Source organism: Oncorhynchus gorbuscha, linkage group LG10 (genome assembly GCF_021184085.1).
Source record: "Oncorhynchus gorbuscha isolate QuinsamMale2020 ecotype Even-year linkage group LG10, OgorEven_v1.0, whole genome shotgun sequence".
NCBI classification, from domain to species: domain Eukaryota; kingdom Metazoa; phylum Chordata; class Actinopteri; order Salmoniformes; family Salmonidae; genus Oncorhynchus; species Oncorhynchus gorbuscha.
Genome location: NC_060182.1, coordinates 70,804,354 through 70,818,658, shown reverse-complemented (window position 1 = coordinate 70,818,658; position 14,305 = coordinate 70,804,354). Strand labels below are relative to the sequence as shown.

Genomic DNA, 14,305 nt, shown 5'->3' with positions numbered 1-14,305 from the left:
CTTTAGTAGGTGGCTAGTAGAAATGATTAACACCATTAACTTGGAAAATATTTGTTTTTTTTTAGGACCAACTCCTCAAAGTTTGGGGTCCGTAAACGAGAACTTGTTCTCAACTTGCCTACCTGGTTAAATAAAGGTGAAATAAATAAAAATGTCCAATCAATTGAATTTACCACTGGTGGATACAATCAAGTTGTAGAAACATCTCAAGGATGATCAATGCAAACAGGTCTCATAGCAAAGGGTCTGAATACTTATTTACATAAGGTATTTCTGTTTTAAAAAATGTATAAATTTGTAAACATTTCTAAAAACCTGTTTTCGCTTTGTCATTATTGGGCATTGTGTGTAGATTGATGATCAACATTTTTTATTTAATCAATGTTAGAATACGGCTGTAACGTTACAAAATGTGGAAAAAGTCAAGTGGTCTGAATACTTTCCGAAAACACTTCAGAAAGTATTCATACATACATACAAGTATTCATTTTGTTGCGTTACAGCCTTATTCTAAAATTGATTAAATAAAAAAAATCCTCAATCTGTATTACAGCCTGAATTCAAAATTGCTTAAATAAATAAAAAAACACCTATCTACACCCAATACCCCATAATGACAAAGTACAGAAATACAGAAATATCTCTGGGATGCTGGCCTTCTGGGCAGAGTTCCTCTGTCCAGTCTCTGATATTTTGCCCATCTTAATCTTTTATTTTTATTGGCCAGTCTGAGACATGGCTTTTTCTTTGCAACTCTGCCTATAAAGCCAGCATCCCAGAGTCGCATCTTCAATGTTGACGTTGAGACTGGTGTTTTGCAGGTACTATTTAATGAAGCTGCCAGTTGAGGACTTGTAAGGCATCTGTTTCATAAACGAGACACTCTAATGTACTTGTCCTCCTGCTCAGTTGTGCACCAGGGCCTCCCGCTCCTCTTTCTATTCTGGTTAGAGCCAGTTTGCACTGTTCTGTGAAGGGAGTAGTACACAGCGTTGTACGAGATATTCAGTTTCTTTGCAATTTCTTGCATGGAATAGCCTTCATTTCTCAGAACAAGAATAGACTGACGAGTTTCAGAAGAAAGTTCTTTGCTTCTGGCCATTTTGAGCCTGTAATCGAACCCACAAATGCTGATGCTTCAGATACTCAACTAGTCTAAAGAAGGCCAGTTGTATTGCTTCTTTAATCAGTACAACAGTTTTCAGCTGTGTTAACATAATTGCAAAAGGGTTTTCTAATGATCAATTAACCTTTTAAAATTATAAACTTGGATTAGCTAAAACAATGTGCCATTGGAACACATGAGTGATGGTTGCTGACAATGGGCCTCTGTATGCCTATGTAGATATTCCATTTAAAAAAATCTAAAATCATCCAGCTACAACAGTCATTTACAACATTAACCATGTCTACACTGTATTTCTGATGAATTTTATGTGATTTTAAAGGACAGAAAATGTGACCCCAAACTTTTCAACGTATATATACAGTACCATTTAAACGTGTGGACACGCCTACTCATTCTAGGGTTTTCTTTATTTTTACTATTTTCTACTGTTAGAATGTTTTGCAATTGCCTGCCATAGCCACAAACAAAATGTAAACATTGGCTGGTTGGGGTCGCGAGAATTTTCAGATATCCAAATGCGGTCGTGGACGAAAAAAGGTTTGGCAACCCTTAGTCTACAGTAACAAAACCATCAATCCAACGTTCACTTGTTAACTACCTTTCTATCTTCGTTTGAATATACACCGATATAACAAGTGAAATATATATATTAGGCGAACAAAACAACTTTTTAAAACACACCGCTTGGGTTCTTCAGGCACAGTTAGAATAAGCCAGATATTTCACCGGATGTATTAATGATAAGCATTCCAGCCAGCATCTGGTTGGCGTTTCCACTCACTACCAAATATGGTCACGAGAGGAAGCCTAGTTGCCGGAGGTGGGAGAAGATTGAGCGATATGGATTTTGGCCGAAATTCTGCACATTTTCTCATCGATTAAACATTTGATCACCATACAGTTATTTTTGTTGCCAAAACTGGAATCGGTGTTTTGTAGCCTACCCTTTGTCAACGTTTCTAAAAGGTGCGTTGTTTGGGAGTGCGAGGGCGAATTGCGTTACTCCACACGCGCACTTCGCAGAGTCGGTATTCCCTAACAGAAATATGCAAATAAATGCTAGAACGCGACAATAGGATCTCACTAGCTCGTTCTTGGCTCTGTCCACCTCCTTGCTTGTTCATGCTCACGATTATTATTTTTCTCCCATTAGAAACGACAGGCTCTGCTCAATCTTTGGTTACTTATAAAACATCTTTGCTTCAGGTGCAGGCCGACAGACACTCATTGTCACAGAAAAATGTCGCGAATCTACAAGGTCCGCTGACTGGCGTTGAATGTAACGAATCATATATTTTATATATTGCACGGTAGGCGTTTCTTGTGACGTCGTGGCCAATCGTTTTCCGTCACTTGATCTGACGCCGCAGTTTCTCCATGTTGGGGGTGGGCTTTCTAGCTACAGTGTTATGGAAGATGTCATTCCTAGGTCGAGGAGCTATGTTGAGTGCGACAAAGACAAGAGCATGGACCCTTGCTAGGTATACAATAAGCAATTATATGGGTATTATAATATACGGGAATTGTTTAAGAAGGCATATAAACAACATAATTCTGTCCATTCCGCTCTCTTAACATTACAGCATTGGTTATCATTTTGTGTCAGTCAAGCTTTCGTCATCTAGCTACATCTAGTTTGATTGCTGTTAATAAAACATTGTCCTACAATCTAATCAGACAAATACTTTGGACTTAGTCAACGTTGTGTGTCTTGATCTAGCTACACATGGGTCTAGCCAGCTCTCATGATCCACTGAGCCTTTATACATGACCCCAAGGCTGGACCCATCCCTATAGGCTTTGGGACACAGGTTGGACTCCCAGAGTTGTGCATCGTTCTGGTGGGTGGCGATGGAAAAAAACAACCTTACCACAATATTAACCAACAGACTCCCGATGTTGTGTTCCAAAGCTAATGCCTCGATCACACAAACAGTGTGATTGCATTTTGGTACCCCGGAAATACATTAATTTCCAATGGAACGCTGCGTTTGCCTCGCAAGAGCAGTTGCAGCGTGTTCTCTGGTGCCTATGTTGGACATATTCTTGTTTATAATGACAGCCTACCAGGGAACAGTGGGTTAACTGCCTTGTTCAGGGGCAGAACGACAGATTTGTACCTTGTCAGCTCGGGCATTTGTTCCAGCAACCTTCCAGTTACTGGCCCAACGCTCTAACCACTAGGCTACCTGCCACCCCTTCCCTGCAGCGAACGCCTCGATTACACCGATAGCGGCTTTGTGAAAAATGGTACGCAGCATCATCTGGATATGTGTGCAACAAAAGTTAAACATTCACCTTCTGCTACCATTTCTGTCAAACATACAGTTTGACGCATCAGCGTTCCATTGGAAATGAATGTACTTCTGGTGTACCAAAATGCTATAACACTATCGGTGTGATCGAGGCATAAGTAGTAGTAACTAGTAGACTGCACTGCTGTCAGTGTAACGTTAGGCCTTATATGTCAGTAGTATAGAGTTAGATAGAGTTAGAGTCAGTTAGTAAAAATGTTGCCCTGTTAGATCTGCCCAGGTCAACTGTAAGTGCTGTTATTCTGAAGTGGAAACGTCTAGAGCAACAACAACAACGGAGCCGCGAAGTGGTAGGCCACATAAGCTCACAGAATGGGAACCCCGAGTGTTGTCCTCTGTTGCAACACTCACTACCGAGTTACAAACTGCCCTGGAAGCAAGGTCAGCACAAGAACTGTTCGTCGGGAGCTTCATGAAATGAGCAACCATGGAAGCATCGGCTGGAGTGGTGTAAAGCTCACCGCAATTGGACTACGTCCCCTGCCCGAATGGATAGTGCCAACTGTAAAGTTGGGTGGAAGAGGAATAATGGTCTCGGGCTGTTTTTCATGATTTGGGATAGGACTCTTAGTTCCAGTGAAGGGAAATATTAACACTACAACATACAGTGACATTCTAGATGATTATGTGCTTCCAACTTTATGGAAACACTTTGGGGAAGGGCCTTCCTGTTCCAGCATGACAATGCCCCCGTGCACAAAGCGAGATCCATACAGAAATGGTTTGTCGAGATCGGTGTGGAAGAACTTGACTGGCCTGCAGAGCCCTGACCGCAACCCTGCCAAACACCTTTGGGATGAATTGGAACCCCGACTGCGAGCCAACATCAGTGCCCGACCTCACTAATGCTCTTGTGACTGAATGGACGCAAGTCCCTGCAGCAATGTACCAACATCTAGTGGAAAGCCTTCCCAGAAGAGTGGAGGCTGTTATAGCAGCAAAGCGGGACCAACTCCATATTAATGCCAATGATTTTAGAATGAGATGTTTGACGAGCAGGTGTCCACATACCTTTGGTCATGTAGTGTATATTCAAAGTGAGTGATGTGTATGTCTTGAGCATCTTTGGTACTCTGATTTGACTGAATAATTGTATTTATTTTAGGGCCTCTGCTCCTCTTGTCACCAATGTGGGCCAACCAATATTACTGAGATGTTCCCAAAGGTCACAACCCCTCTACACAGATTTCTCTCGATTAAGCAGCACATCAGCCGAAGAGGAACCAGCAGAGTCCAGTCCAGTTGAAGAGAAAGTATACCTCAGTGCATCATGTGTTAAGGTTAGGGCAATTATTCACTCAACTTGCTTACATGTCATGTACAGTATACCATGTAGCTTCTCATTTGAAATAATTCCCATATGTGTGGGCTGTAAAAGCTCTGTTTTTCTCAAGCACTCACTTTTACTTTCATCAACACTGATCAAGTGATACAAGGACACTCCACAATGTCAACGACTGACATAATTAATTACCCTTTTCTCTGTGTGTTGTTCAGAGGTTAGGAGAGATCATGGATAAGGGAGAGTACCTGAAAATACAGGTGGAAGGGGGAGGCTGCTCTGGGTTCCAGTACAAGTTTATCGTTGACAGTACTAGGAATGAGGATGACAGGTAATTGTCATTGATTGATTGTACCTCTGTAATCATTCAAGAAGACCTCATTATGAATGAACTATTTAATGTGTTGAATGGCATGCAGCAGGAACACAATTATTTGTGCTAACACAATCATCTCAAATCAAATTTTATTGGTCACATACACATGGTTAGCAATGTTATTGCGAGTGTAGCGAAATGCTTGTGCTTCTAGTTCCAACAGTGCAGCAATATCTAACATGTAATCTAACAATTCCACAACAACTACCTAATTCACACAAATCTAAGTAAAGGAATGGAATAAGAATATATACATATATGGATGGGCAATGACAGAGTGGCATAGGCAAGATGCAATAGATGGTATAAAATACAGTATATACATATGAGTGATGCAAGGTATGTAAACATTATTCAAGTAGAATTATTAAAGTGGCTAGTGATCCATTTATTAAAGTGGCCAATGATTTCAAGTCTGTATGTAGGCAGCAGCCTCTCTGTGTTAGTGATGGCTGTTTAACAGTCTGATGGCCTGATCAGTCTCTCGGTCCCAGCTTTGATGCACCTGTACTGACCTTGACTTCTGGATGTTAGTGTGGTGAACGGGCAGGGGCTTGGGTGGTTGTTGTCCTTGATTTTTTTGCCATTCCTGTGACATTGGGTGCTGTAGGTGTCCTGGAAAGCAGATAGTTTGCCCCCGGTGATGCGTTGTGCGGACTGCACTAACCTCTGGAGAGCCTTGCGGTTGTGGGCGGTGCAGTTGCCGTACCAGGCGGTGATACAGCCTGACAGGATGCTCTCAATTGTGCATCTGTAAAAGTTTGTGAGGGTTTTAGGTGACAAGCCAAATTTCTTCAGCGTCCTGAGGTTGAAGAGGCGCTGTTGCGCTTTCTTCACCACACAGTCTGTGGGTTTGTATAGCTGATCATTACACTGTGTTACATGCTATCTCTCTGTCCTCAATCCCTTCGAATTCTCATTTTTTTATTCCATTCTAAACTCTTTCTACTGCACCCCATTTTTTTCTCAGGGTGTTTGAGCAGGGAGGGGTAAGGATCATTGTGGACCAAGATAGCCTGGAGTTTGTGAAAGGCTCGACACTGGACTATACTCGTGAGCTGATCCGCTCCTCCTTCCAGATGCTGAAGAACCCCCAGGCAGACCACGGCTGCTCCTGCGGAACCTCCTTCTCAGTCAAGTTATGAGTCTCGGCCTGAGGCTTTCAGCTCTCAAACCCTCATCCCCTACATCCTTCACTAAGTCATAAAATTATATATTCAGAGAACGTGTTCTCATGATTGCATAAGTTATTACACAATTTACAGACGATACTTGTAGCAACTCAGCAACTAAAAACATTGACAGACTGGTGTATCTTTAGGTAAAGTATGCTTGGTTACAAATTAAACTAAGTGGATGAGAATCTGAGATTTTCTTGGATACAAATAGATGGATTAGTGTTACATTTCATTACAATATGAAACACTGTCTTATTGATTCATTATACATTTATACTAAATGAAGACTATGCTTTGGAGTGGTTTGTATGTGCTAGAGTGTATCCCGTACCTAGATGTGCTTGTATATATAAAAATGGGTCATATCTCTAACAATAAAATGTGTTAAAAGGATGTTACATGGCTTTTTTATTTGGGATCAAATTGATGTTGGTGTATGTAAACTGGTCATAGAGTATACCACAGTATGAGTCATAATACCCATAAAACCTAGCAGTCAAACAGGGAAATGATTCCAATTGTTTTTCCACCATTCATTATTCCCATAGGGGATTTTAGAAACACTTAAAATAAAGGCTGTGTTTCATGTAGGTTTACCCTCTCATGATGTTTTGATAACTAAATCCCACTAGGACAAGGTGATTTATCAATATATTTGCCTGGATTAACCCGCAAAAATGAAATACAAATTAGCTGCTAATATGGCTATCATAAAGAACTACAAATGCCATGATAATCTGGACGAGACTGCCGAATCGAGGCAAAGGTAAGAATCTCTGGATTAACTATCTGTTAGTTAAATGTAAAAATGAATAAATTGGCAAAATATCTTTAAATTAACAATTATGTGAACTATCTTGTGCTAGTTTTAAATTGACATAATACCTGTTAGCAAAAGTGTCAGCTAGAGATGACGTGTAGGATCTTGCAGCGATTTGTAGTTTTGCATGATGCAAATGTTATTCACACCAGATACTGACAGATTTTCTGATCCAGACCCTACCTTTTAAAGGTATCTGTGACCAACAGATTCATATCTGTATTCCCTGTCATGTGAAATCCATAGATTAGGGCCTAATGAATTCATTTGAATTGACTGATTTCCTTATGAACTATATGAACTCAGTTAAATCTTTGAAATTGTTTCATGTTATGTTTATGTTTTTGTTTAGTGTAATTACCCACTGAAATGGGAGCTTTCTGATTATGTCATGAAGATGATTGGGTAGCTAGGAAGTGTGGTCAGTCAATCACAGATAGGTCTATCAATCAGCACTAGGTAACTACAGTACAGGAGTTCAAGTTCTCCATCACTGCGAAGGATTTCCATCATATGGATTTGTTTATAAAGGTTTCCAATGTTTTTATATTAAAAAATATTAAAAAGGAGGAATTGGTCAAACTCACAGTTTAAATGTACAAAATGATAATTTTTCCCTAAAATCATGATGGTCAGGGGAAGTTAGATTGTTTGAGGGGCCAAGTTATCTGAGATTGACAGTTTTAGTCATGGGATTTTGTTGTTGTGGCTTTAACGCCTGCAACTACCATTAGGGCATTACCATTTTAAATACTCTTCTCTGTTTCGGAACATCAACGTCATTTTGTGAATGATAAGGGAATTATTTTTTCTGAACAGGCTATCATCTCAACAGTTTATTATTAGCTCAGCAAACCATCAAATTTACATAGCTTAGATCACTGCTGTATGCAAATAGTTCCTGGATTGATATACCTTTTTGGTTGAGTTAGTACCCTCTGCCTGATAAAGAACTTATGTTGTTGTCTATACATTTTCTTTATTAAAATGTGATTTAAGAAACATTTCACAAAAAATATACAAAATAATATTTACAAACTATATTTACATTGATGTAATGTAAATCAAATATGCAGTAAACATGTCATCTATTTAACAACGTAATTAAAACAAGAGGGAAAACATTCTTCACATTTCATATTTTCAATTTACTCTGTTAGGTGTATCATATCTGGTTACAAGAAACATACACCTATATCCTTGTAAAAAATAGCCACTCACTTTTAAACGTACAGTGCCTACAGGAAGTATTCATACCCCTTGACTTATTCCAGATTTTGTTGTGTTCCAGCCTGAATTAAAAATGTATTACATTATTATTTCTCACCCATATACACATGTTGACAAAGTGAAAACATGTTTTTAAATGTATTGAAAATGAAATACAGAAATATCTAATTGACATAAGTATTCACACCCCTGAGTCAATACTTTGTAGAAGCACCTTTGGTGGCGATGATATTTTTGAGTCGTCTTTGGTACGCCTGTAGCAGCTTTGCACATCTAGATTTGTGGATTTTCTCCCATTCTTCTTTGCAGATTTTCTCAAGCTCATAAATTAGATGGGGAGCGGCATTGAACAGCAATCTTCAAGTCTTTCCACAGATTTTCAATGTGATTCAAGTGTGGGTTTTGACGATGCCACTCAAGGACTTTCACATTCTTGTTCTGAAGCCATTCCAGCATTGCTTTGGCTGTATGCTTGAGGTCATTGTCCTGTTGGTACATACATATTTGCCTCAGTCTAAGGTTGTTTGCACTCTGAAGCAGGTTCTCATCAAGGATTTGCCTGCATTTGGCTCCATTCATTGTTCCCTCTATCCTTTCCAGTCTCCCAGTCGCTGCTGCTGAAAAGCATTCCCATAGCATGATGCTGCCACCACTGTTCTTCACGGTAGGGATGGTGCTAGAAGGGTGTTGAGCTGTGCCTGGTTTTCTCCAGACATAGTGCTTTGCATTCAGGCCTAAGAGTTACATTTTCGTATCATCAGACCACATAACATTTTGCCTTATGCTCTCAGAGTCTTTCACGTGCCTCTTTGCAAACTCCAGGCGCTCGGTCATGTGCCTTTTTTTTCTTCCATCTGGCCACTCCCATAAAGCCCATTTGTGAAGTGCATTTGTGAAGTGCTGTAGAGACTGCTGTCCTTTTGATGGGTTCTCCCATTTCAGCCAAGGAGCTCTGTAGTTCTGTCAGATTGATCATTGGGTTCTTGGTCAAATCAAATCAAAGTTTATTTGTCACGTGCGCTGAATACAACAGGTGTAGTACACCTTACAGTGAAATCCTTATTTGTAAGTACAAGCCCTAACCAACAGTAGAATTTTTAAACAAAAAAATAGGTTTAGGTTAACAATAGATAAGTAAAGAAATACAAAATAAAAAAACAGTCAAATGACAGTGAAAATAACAGTAGTGAGGCTATATACAGGTGGTACCGGTACAGAGTTAATTGAGGTAATATGCACATGTGGATATAGTTAAAGTGACTATGCATAGATGATCAACAGAGAGTAGCAGCAGAGTAAAAGAAGGGGTTGTTGGTTGGGGGGGTGGCGGGACACAATGCAAATAGTCCGTATAGCCAATTAGTCGGGCTAATTGAGGTAATTAATATGTACGTGAATGTATAGTTAAAGTGACTATGCATAGATGATAAACAAAGAGTAGCACCAGCGTAAAAGAGGGGTTTGGGGGGGGGGGGGTAGCCATTCGATTACCTGTTCAGCAGTCTTATGGCGTGGGGGTAAAAGCTTTTGAGAAGCCTTTTGGTCCTAGAGTTGGCACTCCGGTACCGCTTGCCATGTGGTAGCAGAGAGAACAGTCTATGGCTGGGGTCTTTGAAAATTTTTAGGGCCTTCCTCTGAAACCGCCAGGTATAGAGGTCCTGGATGGCAGACAGCTTAGTCCCAGTGATGTACTGGGCTGTACGCACTACCCTCTGTAGTGCCTTGCGGTCGGAGGCCGAGCAGTTGCCGTACCAGGCAGTGATGCAACCAGTCAGGATGCTCTGAATGTTTTGAGGATCTGAGGATCTGATAACAAATATTTTCAGTCTCCTGAGGGGGAATAGGTTTTGTTGAGCCCTCTTCGCAACTGTCTTGATGTGTTTGGACCATTCTAGATTGTTGGTGATGTGGACACCAAGGAACTTGAAGCTCTCAACCAACTCCACTACAGCCCCGTCGATGAGAATGGGTTTGTGCTCGGTCCTCCTTTTCCTGTCGTCCACAATCATCTTTGTCTTGATTACATTGAGGGATAGGTTGTTATTCTGGTACCACCCGGCCAGGTCTCTAACCTCCTCCCTATAGGCTGTCTTGTCATTGTTGGTAATCAGGCCTACCACTGTTGTGTCGTCTGGAGTGTGGAGTCGTGCCTGGTCATGCAGTCGTGCGTGGACAGGGAGTACAGGAGGGGACTGAACATGCACCTCTGAGGGGCTCCAGTGTTGAGGATCAGCGTGGCAGATGTGTTGCTACCTACCCTCACCACCTGGGGGCGGCCCGTCAGGATGTCCAGGATCCAGTTGCAGAGGGAGGTGTTTAGTCCCAGGATCCTTAGCTTAGTGATGAGCTTTGAGGGCACTATGGTGTTGAACGCTGAGCTGTAGTCAATGAATAACATTCTCACGTAGGTGTTCCTTTTGTCCAGGTGAGAAAGGGCAGTGGAGTGCAATAGAGATTGCATCATCTGTTTATCTGTTTGAGCGGTATGCAAATTGAAGTGGGTCTAGGGTTTCTGGGATAATGATGTTAATGTGAGCCATTACCAGCCTTTCAAAGCACTTCATGGCTACAGATGTGAGTGCTATGGGTTGGTAGTCATTTGGGCAGGTTACCTTAGTGCTCTTGGGCACAGGGACTATGGTGGTCTGCTTGAAGCATGTTGGTATTACAGACTCAATCAGGAACATGTTGAAAATGTCAGTGAAGACACCTGCCAGTTGGTAAGCACATGCCCGGAGCACACGTCCTGGTAATCCATCTGGCCCAGCGGCCTTGTGAATGTTGACCTGTTTAAAGGTCTTACATCGGCTATGGATAGCGTGATCACACAGTCCTCCCGGAACTGCTGATGCTCTCGTGCATGTCTCAGTGTTGCTAGCATTGAAGCGAGCATAGAAGTGATTTAGCTCGTCTGGTAGGCTCGTGTCACTGGGCAGCTCGTGGCTGTGCTTCCCTTTGTAGTCTGTAATAGTTTGCAGGCCCTGCCACATCCGATGAGCATAGGAGCCGGTGTAGTAGGATTCAATCTTAGTCCTGCTTTGGCACTTTGCCTGTTGTCTGTTTGATGGTTTGTCAGAGGGCATAGCAGGATTTCTTATAAGCTTCCGGGTTAGAGTCCCACAACTTGAAAGCAGCAGCTCTAACCTTTGGCTCAGTGCGAATGTTGCCTGTAATCCATGGCTTCTGGTTAGGGTATGTACGCACAGTCACTGTAGGGATGACATCCTCGATGCAATTATTGAAAAAAGCCGGTGACTGATGTGGTGTGCTCCTCAATGCCATCGGAAGAATCCGAGAACATATTCCAGTCTGTGCTAGCAGAACAGCCCTGAAGTTTAGCATCTGCTTCATCTGACCACTTTTTTATAGACTGGTGCTTCCTGCTTTAATTTTTGCTTGTAAGCAGGAATCAGGAGGATAGAATTGTTGTCAGATTTACCAAATGGAGGGCGAGGGAGAGCTTTGTATGCGTTGTAAATGTAAAATGAGTAAAGGTGGTCTAGAGTTTTTTTTTCTCCTCTGGTTGCACATGTGACATGCTGGTAGAAATGAGGTAAAACTGATTTAAGTCACCCCCCTGACCAAGGTCCTTCTTTCCCGGTTGCTCAGTTTGGTCAGACAGCAAGCTCTAGGCATAGTCTGGGTAGTTCCATCTTTTTTTTAAATTTCCCAATGATGGACACCACTCTGTTCTTGGAAACGTTCAACACCCTAGAAATGGTTTTATATCCTTCCCCAGATATATGCCTCATCACAATTCTATCTCGGCGCTCTACGGGCAGTTCCTTGGACTTCATGGTAGATTCTGCTGTGACATTCTCTGTCAACTATGGGACCTTATATAGACATGTGTTTCTTTACAAATCAGGTCCAAACAATGGAATTGGCCACAGGTGGAATCCAATCAAGTTGTAGTGACAGATCAAAGGAATGGTCAAAGGAAATTGGATGCACCTGAGCTCAATTTGGAGTGTAATAGCAAACGCGTGTGAATACTTGTGTAAATTAGATATTTCTGTATTACATTTTCAATACAGTGCAAAACAAACATGTTTTCACCGTCATTATGGGCTATTGTGTGTAGATGGGTGAGAAAAAAACATATTTCATCCATTTTGAATTCAGATTAATGAAACAAAATGTGGAATAAGTCAAGGGGTAGGAATACTTTCTGAAGGCACTGTATATCAATATGGATGCTCTTAATACTGTATCATAGCAGCACACTGAAAAATGATGAAAGGAAATATGCAACAGTTCATTGAAACACCAATTTTTTGCCTCTTTCCTTCTCTGAGGAATTAGGTTGGACAGGGAATCCGGTATTGTCTTTCGATAAGCCATACACTCCCATTGCACACATACACAAAGCCTCAAACAAGTATACACACACATGACATGTTATGAAGGGTTACAGCACAACCTAAAAGATCGCTACAACATGGTCACACACTGCTGGGGTTTTGAGGTTCAACCAGTGGACAACACGGTCACATACACAAATCATTAGGGTAACACAGTGACCAGGTCGGGTGTACAGTGCATAGTATGCTTTGGCATGCTGACATCCAGATCGTAACTGTGGATGTTACATTCAGGAGGAAGGCCACAGGAGTTTAAATCATTGGTAAAAAAAAGAAAAAAATAGAATTAGTCCAAAAGAAACCTCTGAAATGATTTAAAACAAACATCAAACCACTCCAAACCTCATCAGTCACTCCAGTAGATTAAGGCTAAGATAGTTTATTACACATCTTTAAAAATGGCATTTTCATCAGTCACATTTACTCGTACTAACTGGCAAAACTGCAATTTAGAACGTTGACACAGACACACTCCACAATGACCATCAAAATCATGTGCAGGTGATATGAAAGCAAGTTTTACAACTGTGATGTGATGTCTTGGAGGGATATTTTGCAACGGTCGTGACTCAATGTCCTCTACCTCAGGGCTTCTGAAAACGAGGCTCACGCAGACGATTGCACCTAGTGTTGAGGCAGTGAGTCATGATTACTAGCTGCCAGGTGCGTTGTCCGTTTTGACATGCTTGCCCCACAGCGAAGCGGGTTCTTCTCTCTGAATAGCCATGCTGGGAAAAGCCCATGCAGCCCCCTGGACTGGATGATGTGTCGCTCCAGTTATGCATCTCAGTGTGGGGCATGGACGCACCTCCAGACAAACAGGCTGCAGAGGACACCGGAAAGGACGACGCAAAACACACTTATTACTGTAACAGTTACACAGCAGTCTAACCTACAGTATTTCATACACCATTACAATGTTTATTTAATTGTTAATTGCTGCAATGAACCAAAACCACTCCTAATGACAATGTTGTAAATTGAGACTTTCAGAGGAATATTATACGAATAGAGATGGGAGTTCTACCTTCTATCGTCCCCGCCAGCACTAATGACGAAGCGATCCCCACTTGTGAAGCGAATATTAGTCAAGTGGGCTGAGTGGCCCAGAAAGCGTTTATGTTTGGCCTGCAGGGAACAAGAAGTATTTTAACAAAATGGCTATCGCAAAATACCAGTAGCTGAGCTAAATTTAGACTGAATTTAGAATAGATGCATACTGTAGGTTAGGTGGCACTGTTATTATGTCATCCTGGTCAACCACAGGCACAATAACATCACACAGACACATGAATGGTACACATTGAAACCACAAACATAAGCCCGAACACATTAGTAGAAGTTCACCAGAAAAATAAATAACTCCATTCAAATCGATGTCGAAAGCTACTATTTTATTTAAGTCAAAGTGAATAATGTAGACTAATGTCCAACATGATACAATTAATGAGTAGTCATTCAACAAGTATTAGCAGTTGTAAAAAATGTGCAGTATTACATTTCTGTAAGTGACGTAAATAAAGAAATATATTCTATTCTATAACGGTAAATGTATACATTTCTGCCATCTTGGATTCATAAAGGTACAATTCAACCAGAATTCAATATTTA

At 41.2% G+C, this 14,305-nt stretch overlaps 2 protein-coding genes across 2 annotated transcripts in view; one reads left to right on the top strand and one right to left on the bottom strand.

Annotated features, from left to right (window-relative positions):
• The first annotated feature begins 2,501 nt into the window (after positions 1-2,501).
• On the top strand, positions 2,502-6,668 carry LOC124045268 (iron-sulfur cluster assembly 2 homolog, mitochondrial-like). Its single transcript, XM_046364557.1, has 4 exons — positions 2,502-2,610; positions 4,550-4,724; positions 4,942-5,057; positions 6,073-6,668. Exons 1-4 carry the CDS (start codon positions 2,507-2,509, stop codon positions 6,245-6,247), a joined length of 570 nt encoding a protein of 189 aa, XP_046220513.1. The 5' UTR covers positions 2,502-2,506; the 3' UTR covers positions 6,248-6,668.
• Positions 6,669-13,343: 6,675 nt separating this feature from the next.
• LOC124046471 (echinoderm microtubule-associated protein-like 5) overlaps positions 13,344-14,305 on the bottom strand; it is a 59,579-nt gene continuing 58,617 nt past the window's right edge. The window contains 2 exon segments of the mRNA XM_046366866.1: positions 13,344-13,517; positions 13,722-13,822. Of these exon segments, the coding sequence (XP_046222822.1) occupies positions 13,481-13,517; positions 13,722-13,822 (138 nt within the window). The 3' untranslated portion in view covers positions 13,344-13,480.

What these genes read in the sequence shown, in the direction of transcription:
- LOC124045268 (XM_046364557.1), top strand. Translation starts at nt 2,507, where the DNA reads ATGTTGGGGGTGGGCTTTCTAGCTACAGTGTTATGGAAGATGTCATTC. An exon ending in AGAGCATGGACCCTTGCTAG is followed by an intron (nt 2,611 to 4,549) that starts GTATACAATAAG and finishes TATTTATTTTAG; the next exon opens with GGCCTCTGCTCCTCTTGTCA. An exon ending in TCAGTGCATCATGTGTTAAG is followed by an intron (nt 4,725 to 4,941) that starts GTTAGGGCAATT and finishes TGTGTTGTTCAG; the next exon opens with AGGTTAGGAGAGATCATGGA.